This window comes from Dendrobium catenatum, unplaced genomic scaffold (assembly GCF_001605985.2).
Source record: "Dendrobium catenatum unplaced genomic scaffold, ASM160598v2 fragScaff_scaffold_1313, whole genome shotgun sequence".
Lineage (NCBI taxonomy): Eukaryota > Viridiplantae > Streptophyta > Magnoliopsida > Asparagales > Orchidaceae > Dendrobium > Dendrobium catenatum.
This window is the reverse complement of record NW_021319775.1, coordinates 193552-213692: the sequence shown is the minus strand read 5'-3', so window position 1 is coordinate 213692 and position 20141 is coordinate 193552. Positions and strand designations below refer to the sequence as shown.

The 20141-nt window shown below is 39.0% G+C and overlaps 1 protein-coding gene across 6 annotated transcripts in view; it reads left to right on the top strand.

Moving 5' to 3' along the window:
• Window positions 1-20141, top strand: part of LOC110092659 (histone-lysine N-methyltransferase SUVR5) — an 86323-nt gene that overhangs the window by 50035 nt on the left and 16147 nt on the right. For all 6 annotated transcript variants that reach the window (XR_003702397.1, XM_028699502.1, XM_020817305.2 and 3 more), the window contains 3 exons: window positions 295-405; window positions 1383-4229; window positions 4435-4596. Coding sequence is in view for 5 of the 6 variants with exons in the window: in XM_028699502.1 (XP_028555335.1) it covers window positions 295-405; window positions 1383-4229; window positions 4435-4596 (3120 nt within the window). In the remaining variant the exon portion in view is untranslated. The remainder of the gene's footprint in view (window positions 1-294; window positions 406-1382; window positions 4230-4434; window positions 4597-20141) is intronic.

Sequence of the window (20141 nt, the reverse complement as noted above, 5' to 3'; positions counted from 1 at the left end):
CAAATATTGCCTCCTTGAAATATCTGCTTTCCATTAGGAAGTTTTTTAGTTTGGAAATATCTCTTGAATTCTTTCAACTTATTTTTTGTTTATCAACTTATTATTCATGGTTGCTTCATTCGCTACTTTTTCTGTTGATGTTTCTTTTTCCTGTCCTTTTTTATATAAATTCACGCTTTTATCAACTTGTTCTCGTTAGATTGTCTCTTTTGATCCATTTAGAAATTCTGATGATTCTCCTCTCGTAAAGAATCAAGCCTTCATTAGCTTGTCTGAAATTTTCTTTTCCTGCAGATGATACTTCCACGTTATATTAGTAAAGATTGGCTGGAAAATTCTTTTAATTGCTGGATGCAGAGATGTCGCAATGCATCAAGTGCAGAATCCATTGAAATTCTAACTGAGGTGCTTGATTTAATTTGATGATTTCTTTGTCGCTATTACTCATAAAACGTAGGGTAATGTCATGTATTTGTTTGTTTTTATTTTCTCAGTGATTTTAAGGGTTGATGTACAATACAAACTCAAGAGAGCCATTATTATGTCACCTTCCATCTGCTTGTTTTTTATAAAAACTTATGTTGGCACTTGTAACCATATGGGGTTACTTTATGATGAAAGTTGAGGCCTGCTTATTGTATTTTGGCTCTTTGACCAAGAAAAGGTATAGTATATAGATCTCTTTATAAGTTTATATTATTTACTCAACACAAATTACTGAATTTGTAAAATGTCCTTAACTTCTCCATCAGGCAAAAAGGCAACTTTATTAGTACTTATTAATGATTGTAGGTTATAATTACAATCTTATTATTTTGAAATATTAACACTAGTTGAGAAATTTTAGAACAAAACCAAGTCTCCCTTCAGCAGCTACCTGATTGTAGGTTAAATTGGAATATACCTCAAGTGAGGAAGTTAACAGCGATATTGCAAATTTTTAGGAGTAGTGTTATATAACAGATCATATTGCAGTTGTATTCTAAAGAATAGTTTCCTAAAAAGTAATAAATATCATCTATATATTATCAGGTAAAACCAGGGGTTTAAAAATTGATTCTGGTGATGTGTACTGGTGATCACTGTTATGATATTTGTGGTTCTATAGTGTGTCACTCTCTTTATTTTCTAGGGAGAAATCACTTCCGTTTGCTTGTGTTTTTACTTCATGCTTGGTATTTTTAGTTTACACACTTGCATGGAATGGTCCAAGCCATTCTTTTTGTGAAACCATGTCAATCAGATCTTACGCACAATTATGAATATCATTTATATTCTATATGTATTTCTTTTTTGTTTGTTTGTGTTGCTGCTTTAAGAACTTTTCCATTTTTCACTTTAGATATTTTTCTATTTTATGTAAATTTCGTTATCTGAACCAGGAAATGGTGGAATCTGTTCTATGGAGTAAGGTGGATGAGCTTTGGAATGCACCTGTGCAGCCTGAATTAGGCCCTGAATGGAAAACATGGAAACAAGAAGCAATGAAATGGTTTTTTGTTTCACATGTACGAGCTAGTGCTCAGAATGTTGAACTTAATACCTCTGACATTTCTGTGGAGGAACCCCAAACTTGCCGGAAACGTGTAAAGCTTGAAATTCGCCGACCAGAAACATCTGCTTCTAAAATAGAAGTTCTTGATTGTAAAAGTCAATCCCACATAAAAAGCCTGGATAATAACTGTAGACAAGTCATCTCTGAAGACCTTTCTGAGTTGCCTTTAAATTGTGAACCTCATAAAATGGTGGCACTTCCTAGAGTAGCTGCAGAAACAGGCTCTGGCAACATGCTTGTTCGAGGGAATGAGGCTTCATTTGAAGGCAAAAGTGTAGGGCATCAAAGTACGGTTGGCACATCTACAGATGGCGCATTATGCAAGGAATTAATTATACATTCTCCTCATCACCTGGACTCTTCAAATAGGTATCGGCAATGCCTAGCTTTCATAGAAGCTAAGGGAAGACAATGTGGAAGGTGGGCAAATGATGGTGATGTCTACTGCTGTGTACACTTGACTTATCATTCTGTTAGAAAACACCCTAAGATTGATCAAATGCTTCCTAGTGAAACTCCAATGTGCCAGGGCACAACCACACATGGTAATAAATGTAAACATAGAGCTCGATACAACTCAACATTCTGCAAGAAACATTGGTTTCAGGGAAATCAGAGCTCAATGACAGCAGGTGCTCTCTTGTTATCATCTGATGACACGTCCGAAAGAAAACAAGAAGAAGTTCAAGTTCCAGGAAATCTCTCTTGTTTAAATTCAACTAGTGGCCATGAATTTAGTTTGATGAGAGAACCTATAAGTTCCACAGAGGAAAACCTCATTCCAATCATAATAGAAGAAACGCTGGACGAAAGGAATTGCTTGATGAGGCAATCAGAACTTTGCAATGCACTGCCTACTGGCAAAGGAATTTGTTCAGAGATTCAAAACTGCATTGGACATTATAGCCACAGAAATGGTGGACAGTGCCAAGAATTTCCGAGGAAGCACACCTTGTACTGTGAGAAGCACCTTCCCAGATTTCTTAAGCGTGCAAGAAATGGTAAAAGTCGGCTAATATCTAAAGATATTTTTATCAATCTTCTGAAAAGTTGCTCCTCAAGAAAACAAAAATTATGTCTCCATCAAGCATGTGAACTTCTTTATGGATTCTTGAAAAGTGGCTTATCCTGTCAAAAATTTATTTCAAGGGGTGACAATGTGGCATGGATATTAGCTGAGGCCTCTAAAGATGTAAATGTTGGAGAGTACTTACTTAAGTTGGTTACTTGCGAAAGAGAGAAAATTATGGGGTTATGGGGTCTTAAATATGATTTAGATAAGCATGCGTTCTCCAAAGAAATTAACTCCTTGTCCACAATGAACCAGGATTCCCATATGACCCTGAAATGCAGGATGTGTTCTGCTGAGTTTTCTGATGATCATATGCTTGCTAGACATTGGACTGAAGTCCACAAAAAAGAAGCTCGACGCTTGTTCAAAGGATATGCTTGTGCAACTTGCATGAACTTATTTAACAACCGAAAAGTACTAGAGACACATGTGATTGAGAAACATGGAGTGCAATTTCTCGAGCATTCAATAGTAGTCAGGTGTGTACGTTGTAGCAGCCAATTTGTGAGTCCTGAGAAATTGTGGCAGCATGTTTTCTCATTCCATTTATCTGAATTAAGGTTACCAGATTTTAATTCAAGTAATTGTATCTTGTCAGAAGATAAAGCAACCCAGACAATGCTGGGAACCACAATTAATCTATGCCAAAATAAGAGCGTACTTAAGAAAGAAGATGACTCACGAAAATATATTTGCCGGTTTTGTGGTTTACAATTTGATCGCCTCCCAGACCTCGGTCGTCACCATCAAATTGCTCATACGACATCATATTCCGCTAGCCATTTCCCAGCAAAGAGAAGGAATTTTTTTCTCAAACGCACCAAATCTAATCATTCTAGATTCTGGAAAAAATTTGGGTCCTCATTCAGATTCAAGAATCAGAGTAACTGTGTGATACTAGAAAACTTTCAGTCTTCCAGCTCGGTGTCCCAAATGAAGCCAACATTGTATAAGCAGCCATCAGAAGTGCTTGATTTTGGAGGATTATCAGAATCTAATTGTTGCAATGTTGCAGAGACATTGTTTTCTAAGATACAAAGAGCAAAACAACGACCGAGTAATTTGGAGATTCTATCTTTTGCACGTTCTGCTTGTTGCCGGACCAGCCTTGATGCTGCGCTAGTTGAGTTTGGGGTATTGCCTGAGAATATTTATTTAAAAGCAGCAAAACTTTGCAGTGAGTTGAATATTCAAGTAGCTTGGCACCAGGAGGGGTTTATTTGTCCAAGAGGATGTAAGCCTGTTACAAAACCTTATTTTTTAGCTCCTCTAAAGTCTCTCCCATCCTTGGTTGTTGAACCTCCTCAATTAGAATCCGGGAATGATGTCAAGTGGGAGATGGATGAAAGCCACTATGTTTTAAGTGCTGAAAATTTTGACTGGAAACAAAGGCGAGATTCCATAGTTCTATGCAAAGATGTGAGCTTTGGCAAGGAAGCGATTCCAGTGGCTTGTGTAGTAGATGAGAATCTTAAGCATTTGCTTACAACTGATGTTAGCGAAGATTCTTGTACCCAAAAACCTTGGTTATCTATGCCTTGGCTGGGTTATACTTATGCTACTGAAAGATTGATTGATCCATGTCTTAGCCTTGATGCAAAGGTAAGTAATGTGCTCATCCTTTTTTTTTTTTACTTGCTAATATCCATTTGAATGAGGTATGTGATGAGGTCAAGCATATGCTATATGGTGATCTTTTTCTTTCCCTTTGGTTGCGTTGCACTTCTGATGATTTTTTTTTTATTGATGCCCTTGTTGGACTTAATGGATCTCTGTATAAATTACTCTCCTAATTTTCCTTTTACAGAGTTCACAGCTGGGGTGTGCTTGTCAACAGTTGAAGTGTTATCCTGAAAATTGTGATCATGTCTACCTCTTTGATAATGATTATGATAACGCTGTTGATATTCATGGTAATTTAATGCAAGGAAGATTTCCGTATGATGAGCAAGGAAGAATTCTGCTAGAGGTACTGCAAGATTCTAATATAAATAAATATTTTTCTTTCATGCTTATGATAATAGCATTTCTACATGGAAAGCCTGGTGCACAAAATTGTATGTATAAACAGCATAGTGCAACTACCTTCTTGAGGCCTTTGAAAATCATACAGGAAATGAAGGATGAGTTAGAATTAGAAAAAAAAATTTATAGTTTTTTTAAGTCGATGAAATTTTAGCCTTTGAAAATCACTCCCTCTTAAAGTTGATCTCATCCCTATATGTGAAAGCATACAACTCAAGATCTTGAATATAAACAACCATTGTGATAGAGTTCTCGAGAGAGCCATCAAGAAAGTCATTGAGTAGTTCTCCAGAATTTGCTCAATAGCACTACCTGCCCAAGGGCCAAGGCCATACACTCTTGTTGCTCAGAAAATCTTCAACCCTAGCTATCACATCATTCTCACTAAGGACCACTTTGGGCCTATGATGCACAAACACGGACACGGCGACATGACACGGACACGTCAATTATTGAAAATATAGGACAAGGACACAGACACGGGCTGGACCCAGTATTATAGTTTTATATTTTAAAAATAGTGTATAAAAATTGAATAAGTATACTTTTAAAAATAATTTAGAAATAATAAGTCTTTTAACTAGAATTTGTGCTTAAAATGATAAATATTAGAATGTCGAGAGTCGGCAGTCGATGCCGTTTATCAGTCATCGAGAGAGGATATTACAATATTGTCAAGAGTCGTGCATTGATGCTATGCAGTAAATGTTGAACGTCAATGTTAAGAGGGCATTTCTCGTCGATGTTGAGAGGGCGTTGGTTGTCGATGTTGAGAAGGCGTTGGACAAAGATGAGATGTCAAGTTGTGGGTGTAGAAATTGTTAGCATGGAGCCTCAATGTAAAGACAATGTCAGACTTTGATATGGAGATTGTTTTGAAATGTTGATGTTGTAACGATGTCAACCATCGATATTGAGATGACATCAGACATTGTTGTGTAATCAAAGTTGTAACATGCCAAAGAGAAATGAAAATGAGAATATTCGATGAATGTGATATTAAGTGCGGGCGATTGATTTGGTGTTGTGGATATGAAATAAGAAATTTAGTTTTTATATTTTAAATAAGTAAAAATTTAAAACAAAAGAAACTATATTTTAAAAAATTCATAAAATATTTAACACGCGTGTCCAATTTGTATTTAATATTTTTTAATCGGACATGTTTTCGATGTGTCCGACACGTGTCGTGTCAGATACGTGTCGTACATTGCACGCCTCTTCGAGGAGAAGTGTCGATGCATCATAGCCTTGGGCCCAATGACACTCTTTTTGCCTACTTTCCTATATGCATACAAAACATGTAGAAGACAACAAGACATCTAGATATCAGAGCATTAATGGCGAGATTTAGCATTTCTTTTGTCGTGCTATTGCATTTATTATTGTCATTTGTTTGGTTTAATAGAACTGAAGTATAACCACTACTTCCACTGCACACTTAACTTAATTGGGATCAAATAATCATCATGGGAGATAGTAATAATCTCTATTGCACCATCTGTATAAATATCTCCTCATTTGGCACAAGAAGCCTCTTCTAGCTCTCTGGCTCTCTAGCTATCTCTTTCTCACTCCTCCCTAGAGGTCAAAAATTGACACGACCCAAAAACCGGACTCGAATTCGACACAAATTTTTTGGGTTAGGGTCAACCCGTTTTAAGAATAGGTCGGGCTCGAGTCCTGATTTTTTCCCCTCTTTTTTTGATTTTTGGGTCGGGTTTGGGTCAACGTTGAAACCCAATTTTTCCCAAAGACCCACCATACCGCCTTCGTCGCTCTCCTCCGGACCTCCTCGCTCTTGGTCATCATCACCTCTTCCCCCATCTCTGGCTCGCCGCAGACTTGCAAGCTTTGCCCACTTCTTCTTCTCATCTCCCCAAGAAATCTTGCGAGCTCTTTCCGCCATTCGTCTTGGCTTTTAACCTCTTTCGTCTCTCCGCAAGTTTACACCACACATGTATCCTTCTTCTATAAGTGAAGCAAGTTTAGGGTGTCTTGGTTGAGTCAAGTTTGTAAGTCTTTTATTTTATAGTATTAAAGTTTGTTTTGTCCAATTTGTCTTCTTTTTAGTGTCTTTTCTATTACCTAGTAGAGTCTTATTTTGTTAAACAAAAATTAGGGTCCCCCCCTAATTTTTGCTTGCATTAATGGCTCTCGCTCAAGCAATGACACTTGAAGCCATTATCATCCCGACACTGCTTCTGGCACATTTGGAATTACCACAACTTCTGTAGCCATGTTGCTTTGATCTTGTTCGCAATTGCATCCATTTATCACCTCCTATGCAGACCCCTCTCTTCCCGATCTTGCCATCGATATCTTCACCGCAGATCAGTCTCCCCCGACCGCTGCACCTTTTCTATCCTCGTCGTCGCATGGTGTGCCGCTTGCAATCACCGCGAGGCACAAGATTTCCTCAAGGAAATGGTCCGTCGCTGCTTCTCGCTTCCTGTTTGCATCCGCGATCTTCTCATCGACAGTCTCGTCCGTGCCGGCCTAAGGAGGGCCTCCTCCTTGATGTGTCCACAGACCACATTCAAATCCCTCCTCGAAGCTCTTTGTGACGCGGTCGAAATTGACTTCTTCGTTGATCTCCTTCAGCTGCTTGCTCGTCGCGTCGCCCACGCACGCACGTCGACGGTTTCTTGTCGGGTCAGGTCAACCCATAAATCTGACGGGTTGAAATTTCTGACCCATCTGTGAAAACGGGTTGGGTTTGGGTTTTATCAAACAGTAGGGGGTCAGTATTGGGTTCAACCCGAACCTGACCCGTAACCCGATTTTGACACCCCTACTCCTCTCTTAAGTATGGAAGATCTTGGGCACACAGATATAAACCTAAGGCACACTTGAAGAATTGGCTGTGCTCAACCACCACAAACAAATGCAACTTAACTCTTCTTCTTCTCTCTTTCATCCTCTTCTTTTAAGAATAAGCTTTAGCTTGGACATAAGACATAAGAGCATTCTTTCCACTATTGTATTCCATATTGTAATTCTTCTCTCACCATCCTTATGGTGAGCTCAAATATGTAAGGTTCCGGCATGTGTATCATGCTAAGAGCCTAATAAATCTTCTTGGCAAACGCTTAGTTGACTCAAGTCGTTTGATCAAACCACTCTCCATCTTTGTGTGCTTGTGCATGCTTCTTTCTCTTTTTCTCTCTCCTCCTTTTCCTTATTAAGCATACTTCTAGAGCATTGGACTTTTGGTTTCTTCTCTCATATGAACCTATGTATGTGCTCTCTCTTCCACTATCGTGATGAGTAAAAAGCCTTCACCATCCTCATTGTATGCGGGAAAATTTAATATTACAATTCTTGATGATAAGAAGTGCCATTGAGGAAGACCATCAACATCATTGCAATTCTTGATCTCTAGAAGGCTAGGGGTGTCCATTTGGGTTGACAAGTTAGGTTCGGGTCTGACTAAAGTTTGCCCGACCCGAACATGCTTAAACTAAACCATTCCTTTTTATTATATGGGTCAAGATATTCAACTCGAACTTGGCTCAACTTGAACTTGCCTAAATCAATCTCAACTTGTCTATTTGAACATGTTTCCCCTAACCCCTTTTGTAGATGAATCATGCAAATTTTTGGATCAAATGGAATTTAAGTGATGCTTATTATTAGAGATTGTTAGATTAGCCGAATTAAAAGGAAAGTTTGAACTGAGTTGTACGGGCATGTGGAAGATCCTTAGGGCATTAATGATCTATTTGCCAAAGGGGAGATTCAACCAATCTCAAAAGGCTAATTGAAGAGGCGTACCTCCTTAGAGCAATAGTCCAAATTTTGCCTCTTGTCTTTGCTTAGGATTTGGATCCCAAAGCTATCGAGAGATATTGCTCACATAGCCTTTCCACGTCGAAGTATTATACACGAACGCTAGGAAGTCACACTAGCATAATAATTAATGAACGATGTCATTAAAAGCTTCTCTTGAATCTTTCCTCAATATTTTTATTGACCTCAATATTCCCAGCAATAACCAGTACACAATGAAGTCGGAAGAAAGATGGATTTTGCATCAAGGGAAGATCTCATACCAAGCTCAATAGTTCGAAAGCATGAAGAAAGAAACAAAGTAATTAGCCCACAAACATTAAATAAGAAGTGCTGATATCAAAAAATAAATGTGAAAACCTCGAAGAATGAAACATCACACTTGTTGCCCATCAAATTGATGTGATGTGCCTCGAAGCACCACAAAAGCCATCCAATTCTAGCTAAGAGATAAATTTTGAATTAAAATTAGATAAAAGTTTTATTTTAGTATTTTAATTTCCTAGGAAAAATTTCATGAAACCATATTTCTCTTAGGTTGAATATAAATAACTCAGGAATTGTGCCACAATCAAGTCCTCATCCTCTTACCCAAATAGACTTCGAGTTAACCTTGGGATTATCGACTATAGGTTGACAATATCTCAGTGATACCTGCGACCTGTCTACCTCTCCGACATTATATATAGGTCATCATGTTGTTTTCTCACAATAAATTATAAAATGTAAACAAATCACATGCGAACAAGAATTTTCTTTCATTAATATCAAAAGATGCAAGCCATATTAATATAAAAAATATAAGAAATCATTCTTGATTACACACATTGACTTCATCCTATCACATATACTCTCAATGAGAGATTTAAGGACTCCTTAGCACCCTGCAATACTCGTGGCCTCTGCAATCATGTGAACAACCTTGGTGGTTTCTTTGCTGCCCATTCATGCCCATTGACGTAGGAAAGTGCCTTTTGGAGTAATGAGAAGGCTTTTTCATGGCATACTGATAGGAAGTACTTGAGTTCTCAAGTATTCCTAACCAAACCAGTGAAAATACAGCAGCAAACTGCTGTCCACAGCAGAAATCAGCAGGAAAAACAGGGAAATCTGAGAGAAAACTTAAGAAACGACTTGTATTTCACTCGCAATAAAAGCAAAACAAAGAAAGATACAACGTTCTTCGATTCGAGAGGAAGAACAACTCTCCACAAGTCTCTAGCAAACCCTAGAGCCCAAGAACACCAAGAGACCTCAAACTTCTGATTCAAATTCAAGATGCCTCAAATTCCCCCCAAATCTCCTAATTATACAAATTCCTCATAAAGGACAATAATGGACTTCCTAAAACAGCCCCTCATTCAAAAATCTCCCTCCCAAATTCAATTTGAGCCAATGTGGGGTCCACAGGGAAGTTCCGCCCCTTTTTTTGTTTTCCGCCTGGCATAGTATCGGATCAGTCTAGTGGGGACCGGTCCAATCGTAACATTACTCCCCTCCCAAAGATTCACCTTGTCCTCAAGGTGAAAGTCTGGAAACTGCTGCTTCACCATCTCATAGGGCTCCCAGGTAGCCTCGTAGTCGGGAAGATCTTTCCATTTGATTAACACTTCCTTGGTTCCTGTTTTATTAACTATTACTTTTTCCAGCTACATGGGTTCCATTATCACCTCCAAGTCTTCTGTCAATACTGGTAGCTCGGGACTGGCTACATGCTCCCCAAGCGCTCTCCTCAACTGTGACACATGGAACACCGGGTGTATGGTGGCGAACGGTGCTAACTTCAGACAATACGCTACCGCTCCAATCCTCCCAGTGACCTCATAGGGACCAAAATACCTCGGGGCCAATTTCTCATTTCTCCTGTTTGTCACTGATCTCTGCCTGTAGGGTCTTAGCTTCAGAAATACCTTCTCTCCCACTTCAAATTGTATGTCTCTCCTGTGTGTATCTGCTCGCTTCTTCATGATTTGTTGTGCCCTTTCCAATTGCTTCATTAACTCCTCCAGCACCTGATCTCTTTCTTCTAAGTACTGCTCAACTGAAAAGATCGGTGTGTTTCCCTTTCCATAATGCACTAACGGTGGGGGGTCTCTTCCATAAAGTACCTTGAAAGGGGTCATTTGGGATGCTGAGTGATACGACGTATTATACCAGTATTCTGCCCAAGGTAACCATTTGGCCCACTTACGTGGTGTTTCAGAAGCGAAACACCTCAAATAGGTTTCCAAGCTCTGATTTACCACCTCTGTCTGTCCGTCTTGTCTGTGGATGGTAGGCGGTACTCCTTTTGAGAATAGTGCCCTGCATTCGGAAGAGTTCCTTCCAGAACTGACTAAGGAAAACTCTATCTCTATCTGACACAATGGAAGCAGGGAATCCGTGTAATCGCACCACTTCTCTAATAAATGCTGCTGCCACTGAGACCGCTGTGTACGGGTGTCGCAGGAGGACGAAATGGGCATACTTACTGAGGCGGTCCACCACTACCAAAATGACTGTGAATCCCTCTGAACGAGGTAGGCCGTCAATGAAGTCCATGGACACTTCCTCCCAAACTTTGTTTGGAAGTTCCAAGGGTTGGAGTAGCCCTCCTGGTGCCATCGCCATATACTTATTTCTTTGGCACACCTCACACCTTGCCACCAGCTCTTCCACATCTTTATGCATGCCCTTCCAATAGAGCTCCGCTGCTAGCCTCCTATATGTCTTCTGGACTCCTGAATGGCCTCCAACTGCACTGCCATGGAACTCCTGTAACAGGTGGGGGATATGTACAGAAGTTCGTGGCATCACAAACCTCCCTTGATACAATAGTCTCTCCCCCTCAATGCAGTAGCCCGGATGGCTACTTTTGTCTTTCTGTAGGTCCTCCCTGATCTTCCCCAATTCTTCATCTAGCTTGCTTTCTTCCTTGATGGCCCCCCAGTCAACCATCAATGGTACTGACAGAGCTAGCTCCTGGAGTTCCCCCACACATCTGGATAGAGCGTCGGCTGCCTTGTTCTCCAACCCCGGCTTGTATTGGATCTCGAAATCATAACCTAATAGTTTGGATAACCACCTCTGATGCTCCTCAGTCACCATCCTTTGTTCTAACAAGTATTTCAAACTTCTTTGATCAGTCCTTACAATGAAATGTCTTCCCAAAAGGTACGGCCGCCATTTCTGTATAGCCAAAACGATGGCCATTAGCTCCCTCTCATATACTGACTTCAATCTGGCCCTGGCTGACAGTACTTGACTGAAGTAGGCTATTGGCTGGTGGTTCTGCATCAACACTGCCCCCAGCCCATACCCGGAAGCATCTGTCTCCACCACAAAGACTTGGCTAAAATCAGGAAGTGCTAACACTAGAACTGTAGTCATGGCTACCTTCAATTTCTCAAATGCCTGCGTTGCTGCTTCACCCCAAGAAAAACCATCCTTCTTCAGTTGCTCCGTCAATGGCCATGCGATAGCACTATATCCCTTCACAAATCTCCTGTAGTATCCAGTCAACCCTAAGAACCCCCTTAACTCCTTTAGGTTCCTAGGCATGGGCCACTTCTGCATTGCTTCTATTTTATTCTGATCCGCTGCTACTCCTTCTTGGGACACCACGTGCCCCAAGTACTCTACACTGGTCTGGGCAAAGCTGGCCTCTTATTGTCTTTCAGGTCAACTGTCTCACTTTCTTCAAATTGGGGCTTATTGTAAACTGATGTTCATGGGTTCCGCGCAACTATATACTTCTCGAGTAAACCGCCCTTCATATAGTGTTCTAAGGTTCCCCCTCAGTTTTGCTGTGAGCTATCCAATATGTTCATCAAGAATTATCAAGTAGCAAACTTCTCTGAGTGTACATGAGCGCAGAAGACCCTGTTCATTCAGAGCTGAATTGTCGCAGGAGCGTTTTGTGGCTAAACCAATAGGGCATTCACGTAATTCATAATGCCCTTCATGTGTCCTGAAGCGTCCTTGGACATCCGCCTCCTTCATTCATGATCTGGTGGTATCCGATTTAAGTTGACTTGGAAAACACGCACTGACCCAATAGTTCATCAAAGTCATCACGACGGAATATAGAGGACTTGCTGGTACAGTGTTACTCATTACTATGTTATCCACACAGAATCTCGCATCTCCATCGTCTTCTTGACTCAGAGGACTTGGCTAGAATAAAGGCTTACACTTGGCTTATGATTCCGTTGCCCCAACATCATCCCATCAGCCCTCTTTCTCATCCTTTTGGATGCTGGTGGGTGAGCGGTCAACGCGAACGCTGGGATTGACGTGTCTCCCTTCTTCAGTTAAATGGCGTGCTCAGCATTCCCTCTTGTGGGTGGTCCTAATACCTTGTGGACGGTGTGAAGAAGACCTGTCTGAACTGCTGTATGTTTTATCGGATTGTCAACTATTTCACAAAGAGGTATTGTCATTCCCCTTCCATTCCCACATGACTTTTCTCCTATATCTGTTGAGGCTTCTCTCCGAAGTAGTAATATTCCACCCCCGAAAACCTCCTGAATGGTTAGGTGTCCCTTGATCAATGGACTTGAGAGTACACCACCGGTCCTAGACAGGATGCCGTATTCATCTCCTCTCGTTAATCTACCTCATTCTTCTTCCCCATTATTAGTTTCCCATCCTTCTAGCTTTCCCCCCAGTGCACACTGTGGTCTCTCCCAATAGACTAGCAGCTCACTTTCAACTTCCCAAAATCCATTCAGATCTCCCAATGTTAAAAAGTAAAAATTGCTCCCTGACCCGTCTATTCCCTGGTATGGTAAATTGCCACCAACTCCTTTTATAAACACTCCTCTAACACCAGTTTCTTACCTTCTAGTGTCCAGTAGCAATCAGCCATTATCTGAAATTTTGCCTCCTGTATGCACTAATTCATTCCACACTCCACCACGCTGGGTGGAAATAGAATTGTGGAGCGAACACTATCTATCAGATAATACACGCCCATCCGGTGAGTCTCACCTATTCACCTCCTTGTCCACTTTCATAGGTGGCATTCCTCGAAAGAGAATCCCATAATTACGTGAGTTTCAGAGAGACGAGCCTGCATCAGTGCAACTCCTCTTGCCTCACTTCGACCTGTCACCACCTCCTACCATCTTCACGTCACTTTGCCTCGTCTTCCGCAGAGATAAGGATGTAACCTGAAGAGTCGGTCCTTGATCACCTATGTTCCGCGGCATGTTACTCATCCTCTCACAATCTAAGCTACTATATCCCTATTAGTGCCCATTTCTTGCATTCTGGCGATCTCCTTAATTGCCATTATATACTTTTTTAAAAGTTTATCCTCAGCCTCCTCCTCTAGTCTCCTTTGTGAACTAATCTCGTGTACCCCGGTTGCAGACTCCCTTGTGAAGCTACTAAAACGTGGTTCCGTCATCACTGATGGGGAAATCGAGCCAGAGCTGCTTCTCGAGTTCCTCTCATGCATTGCTTCTGGTCCCTCTGACCAACTGTGCCAACTCAATTGGCCTCACCCCAGTGTCAGTACGTATTCATCACTACCTAAACGGCTGCTGATTTTTGGATCTGCAACTCACTTCATTGATGGGTACCCCTCAGAGCATGATATCGAATGAAGAGCGATCCAACACCCTGCTAGCGTAGGTACTCCAAACCGTTCCGCGAATATACATGCTATGTCCCTCTGTTGTGTTCAGCTCAAGAGAAATGCTCGTAAGATATTCGAGACTGTTGATTATAAACCACATGTTTGTGACCAAGCCGCACCCTAGAACTCTCAACTGTCACACATCCTGCACTTTGGAAGAGATATCAACGTATGTTCAAAATGCTTGGTATAGAATGTTAGTTTTGTTACTTTGTCATTTATCTAGAGTTTAAATAAAAGAAATGGCTGTTATACAGTCGCTAGTTCTCATGAAATACTATCTGCAGTATATGAGTCAGCATGACTCTGATAATGTGTGATGCTTTATTGGTCACTACTGGTACGTGCATGAGAGACGATGTGCAGAGATTATTAAGAGGAAATGCCATCCTTTGGTGCTGTTTGAGAGGTAACATATTGTACACAATGTAGTTTGTAGTTTGCATTGCGAAATGCTATCATTAGTTCTTATGAAATAATTTGGGTGCTATCTTCTTGTTACTGTCAAACACAGTATGAAATTTCCTCCGCTGCTGGTTTCTGAAACGCTCTAGACAACAATCCTTGAACTGCTCCAGCTTCGAATAAAGCGTGCCTCATGTCTCCGCCATGTAGGTACCATGCCATGCCTTCCCTTTCCAACACAGTTCCTGCGGCAGTTTCTCCTGTCATGACCCGCTAATTGCTGCAAAACTACCATGTCTCACTCCTTGTAGCATCCATAGGCCAGACCATCCTTACCCGTTCAAAGATGGCATCTTTCATTTATCTTCACCGATCTTCCGACCCTTCTCCGTTAAAGCCAGCCGTATCAATCCAATGAACCTCCAATTACCTTCGTAATGATAGAGTGTTTAGACTGCCCAAGTGTCGCCGTCCTCCTCCGACGTTGGCTATACCGAGTCTCATATGATCATTACTCTCACAACCTTCTTGATACGGTAATCTAATTTAATCTAGCACTCGACACCTTTGAAATTCACAGCTACTCCGACGCTGATCACTCTCTCCTCATAATATAGTTGTGCCAAAAATTCTGCTACAGTCTCAACTCATAAATATCCGCTCCTCACTGACTTCAAAAACCTAACACCTTGAACCTCTGAAAATTCAGTCACCGTCCTACGTTAAGGTTAAGCCCACCCATGCAATCCCATCTGCCATCTCTCTATTAAGTGGTTTTCTACGTAGGTGTGAACTATTGATCAGTTCGTCCCTGAATGGTATCTCTACATCCGAGTTCCATCACCGTACCCACCTCACGCGGAGTGTTCTGGTTTGGAGCATCAGACAGGGCACGTGTCTCCGTGAAGTCTTTTGCTCCATTAGCTTCCAGACGTGTTCGGATTAGTCTCCGGAAAGGATGGAGAAAGCATAAAATTATGGTTGGAAAGAAAGAGAGAGTGCTGTTTAGACGATAGGAATACTATCCTTGCCTCTTCCACGAGATTTTGGAAAATTTTAAAAAGAATAACACACTATAAGGCATCGGGCAGTACTTCTATATGTATCAGGAGGTTTTGGTATTTGGCATCTAACATATTTGAGGGTGTTTAAAGCGATGATTGGACGCCATGAGGAGACCTTCAGCGTAAGTAAAAAACATATATTATTTTTCCTTTTATTTTCTATGAATTAGAACCTGGCCATTTACTATGCATGAATTTTGGTCACTTTTTTGTTGTTAGTTAACGCATTGTAATATTTATGGCAGTTTATATGGAGAGCCAAATACAGAAAGATAATCTTTATATTCAGAATGAACTAATACACATGGACCAGATATTCTTGGGAACTATCCAATATACGTTGATAAAATTTATTTCACACTACTCTACTCCAGAAGATAAGGAATAGTCCCATTATGTAATGTATAAGGAACTGGAACGAAATTTTACGTGGCAAATTTATAATGTAAAAAAATGAATGATCAAATGAGTTATTGCATATTTAGGGAAATATGGATTAGAATAGGTCTAGTTTAGGGGGTATGATATATTACATTTGATAGGGAGAGGATTTGAAAGTCTTGTTGTTGAAGTATCTTTGTCCCATATAGCGAAGTACATTGATAAATAGATTATTTTAGTAGTGGTTTTTTATTATGTTTTTATTATGCCTCTTTGTTGCCAAGTGTTTGAAATTATTCTAAATTTGTCATCAATATATGATTATTAAAAGGTACCCTCTCATACTTATGAATGCAGTCGGACATTAGTGGATTTTTTTGATTTTGTTATTGACATCATTAACCACTCTATTTAAACCATGTGAATAAAAAAAAATTATTAGATATATACCCAACATCGGATAGAGTTCTTCACAATATTTGTAAAAGTGGGTAAGCCACCAATATTGAATTTTGAAATAGACTATGCTAAGCCTTAGTAGAGAGAGGATTCATTATTTATGCTGAGATCTGGGCAGTTTCTCCTACTTGAGAGAATTTTTTGAAAAACGAATAGTGTGGGCATTATCCCACCTCCTTGTTTATAAAAGAGAAATGAGTGAAAGATTTACTAAAATTATTAAAAAAACACAAAATTTATATGTTGATAGAATTATAATTAATTATTTTATATCTTAACTAAATAAAAATTTTATCTCTCTCATTATAGAGGGAGCACGACCGCTCGAGAGTAAGGAATAATATTTTTTTTGGTAAGAATAGTGATGTGAATAAGTAGAGTAGTGACAACATATTAGCTAATTAAAGTGATCTATGGGGTGTAAGATTAGAATTAGCTATATGAAGCATAAAATGTGTGAAGAATGGGTTGTGTCGTTCCAAACTCCTCTCCATACTTCAATCCTTCCTTTTCACCACCAATAGAGCGGAGGGGTGTGCTTAGGCTTTCCTTTATAAAGACTTCTATTTCAGCTATACATAAAATCTACTCTGTCACTATCAATACTTACAGCTACTAGGCTTCTTATTCAATTATTTAGATATATTTTTTCTAATTTCGTAATAACATATTTCATCACATTCTTATTTGTGGGGTTATTTACATTTTATACTATGGAGGTTGTTACTGGTGCTTACTAATAGATGAGAGATTACTTCCTTGCTTTTGATTCAACATTGGGGTGCCATTCATCCAAAGAAATCTGGTTTTACTTAATCTTATTTGTGGATACAATTTATTATATCTATTCTCATTATCCCAACAACAGTCTGAATGGGCGGCTTGGCTTACAACCTATCATCTAAAATAGTTTCCATCAATTCTCTAGAGCAAACAGAAATTATGGGTTATTCTGGGTGGTGGTGGGTCCGGATGTAGGAAGGAGGGTGATCTGGTGGGCGTCTCCACATATGAAGTGGGAATCCAAACGGTTTTTTTATAAAAGATTTCTTTTTCTTGGCTATACCCCTGTTATTTAATTGGTACAGCTCTTGAGCTGAATCACCAAATTAAGTAGCGCTCTATAAATCTTTATACAACTTATTAGAAAAGTCATTAGTTTATGAAAAATCCGCTCATTCTAATTATTCATTATATCATAGTGTATATTTTGCCTACAAATAACATATCTGTACTCATTCTAATTTTTGCGCCTTAATTTCAATTGATGTCTTACTATTAGAATATTATCTATCCAAACTCTAAGTAGAACACTATTTTTATGGTGTGTCACTTTATAACGGATTGAGCAGTCCAAAATAAGCCCACAACTTTACTTTCTTCTCATCCAATCACGCCTCTATTTGGGAAGCATGTACCCTAATTAATACCGCGACCATCCTATTATCAATTTCCATTATTTATTATAATATGTGATTCAGTGAGTATAAACGACATAGAGTCTATTTTTCTTACCTTTCTCTTTATTATTTTTGCAATCCCCTTATATGTATATTAGTATTTATTTGAATGCTCACACTGTTCTTATTCTATTTATTGGGATATACGAATTGTATTTTTATTATTTTTAACTTAGACAATGTTCTTGTTTTGGCTTAAGAAATCATCAATATAGTATGAATTTACCGTATTTGACTTGTATGACTTAATTTTTTTCTAATACCGGCCATTATCTCTCTCCACTTTAGTAATCTGTTACTTTTTTGTTCTGAGAGGACGGTTAGAAAGGGCTCCACTTTAACTCCATTTCCTTGAGGTTAGACTTACATATTGTGCAGCTAAGTCTTTTTTTAATTCTGAAAAGAATGCATTAAATTAATCTATCTGGAGTCTTGAAATGAGTTTATTAATAAATCCTAAACCAATTTGAGGGTCATATGACTAAGTGCTTTTACAATAAAAGTTATATGACATACTAGTTTTTTGGAGTGATAATACTGTGTTAATTTAATACAATTGGTCCGAATCTCTGAAATTTAAATTGTTATTTATTGCACGCCCAGAATGAATTGTAGAGAATCACATTGAATGAGTCTTTGGATACTTGTATTTATTATTTTTTTGTTGGCTCTCCGCTTTGAGACTCTAAAATATAAGTTCTTTTTTTTTTTGCGCATGTTCATGGATGTTCATATCTCTATATAATAATTAGGCATCTCAAATACCGCCAGAGACGGGTCGATCCTAGTAAAAGATCATCAAAAGTCAACAACAGAGTTAATATTGAAGAGTAACTACTTAAACAATTCTGCGCTTATGGGGGGACATCTATCTAGGTCTTTTACGACCGTTTTTTGCGAGATAAGGGATTGTAGTATTATTTATATACCAAAAGAAGTGATACAAAAAAATGGTGAAAACATATTATTTTCCCTTAAATATATTAGAGATTACTAGACCACTAAAAGATAACACATAAATTTTTTTATAAACAACAAGCTTATTGTGCTAGTTAGTTTTATAAAGAAAAATACAAGTTTTAAAAAATCTGAGATGCTTGTATTTACTTATCATTGCATAACATTATTTCTATTCAGCTTTAATAGGCCAGCTAGTTGGGGAAAATTTACACAATATCGGGATTTATAATAAAGCTGGCATACTTTAAATAGCTTTAGGTTCAAGTTACTTTTTCTACAAAATTTTTTCTTTTGCAGTTTTTTTCCATCATATCTGTGCCAACCACTAATTAACTGTGGGTGGTTATCTCCAATATAACCCTTGCCTTCCCTTCTTGGGCTTCCTAGTAATATGGATTATGTAAGTTGGACTCCAGTCATTATGCCCCTTTCGGGAATACAACCATACTATCTTAGGGGGTAATAAATGCCCTCTCCATAGACTCTTGCAAATCTGTTCATGAATTATGAAATTTTAAATGTTTAACAAAACCACTTTCTTGGTTTCTCCTACGACTTGCCCCTTCTGGAATACTACTTTGTTTAGAAGTTTGCTAATGCATTGTTTTTCATTATTGCCCAACTTGTAATGTTTTTTGAATGATTCCATATTTATATTAATTTTTTTGTATTCTCCTAAACTTTGTTTGGGAGGAAATTATTTTCGGCTTTTGGGTGGGAAACTTATTCTTCAGGTATATGAACTCTTCACGCAAACTAATGAGACCTCAAACATAATTGGCCATGAGATAATCTGTAACATTCAAGCTTGCTCCCCTTATTTTTTCATCTCGCTACTTGAGTTTTGGAGACAGCGCGCAGTTTGACACTCTGTATTAAGTATTAAGGTAACACACGACTGGGGGGAGATACCTTTAAAATTCAAGCGCGATGGAGGGATGGAACATGTTCGTAACGGCGAAGAAGATCAAAGTTTCAGTTAATACCCTCCGGAAGAGAAATGGAACGAAGGAAGGTAAGAAATTTTTTTTAAATTCCCGGGATCCGTCCAGGACATATTTTTTTTTTGCTAGATTCATTCCCCAGAAAAATGCCTCCTTGGGAAATATTTTTTATTCAGACGATCTCCTATTGCGTAATTTTATGCAAGGCGAAAAATCTGCTTCTCTAGAAAAATAATCCCATCAAACCGAACACTTCTTTATTCAATTGTTCGGCCTCCAAAGGATCACCACGAATCGCTCTCTGAAATTTTTTTGGTCTCTTAAACATAAATCCTATATTTCCGGGTCTGGACAAAATGATCTGTAAAATCCCTTTTGTCAACTAAATTTAATTCCTTCTC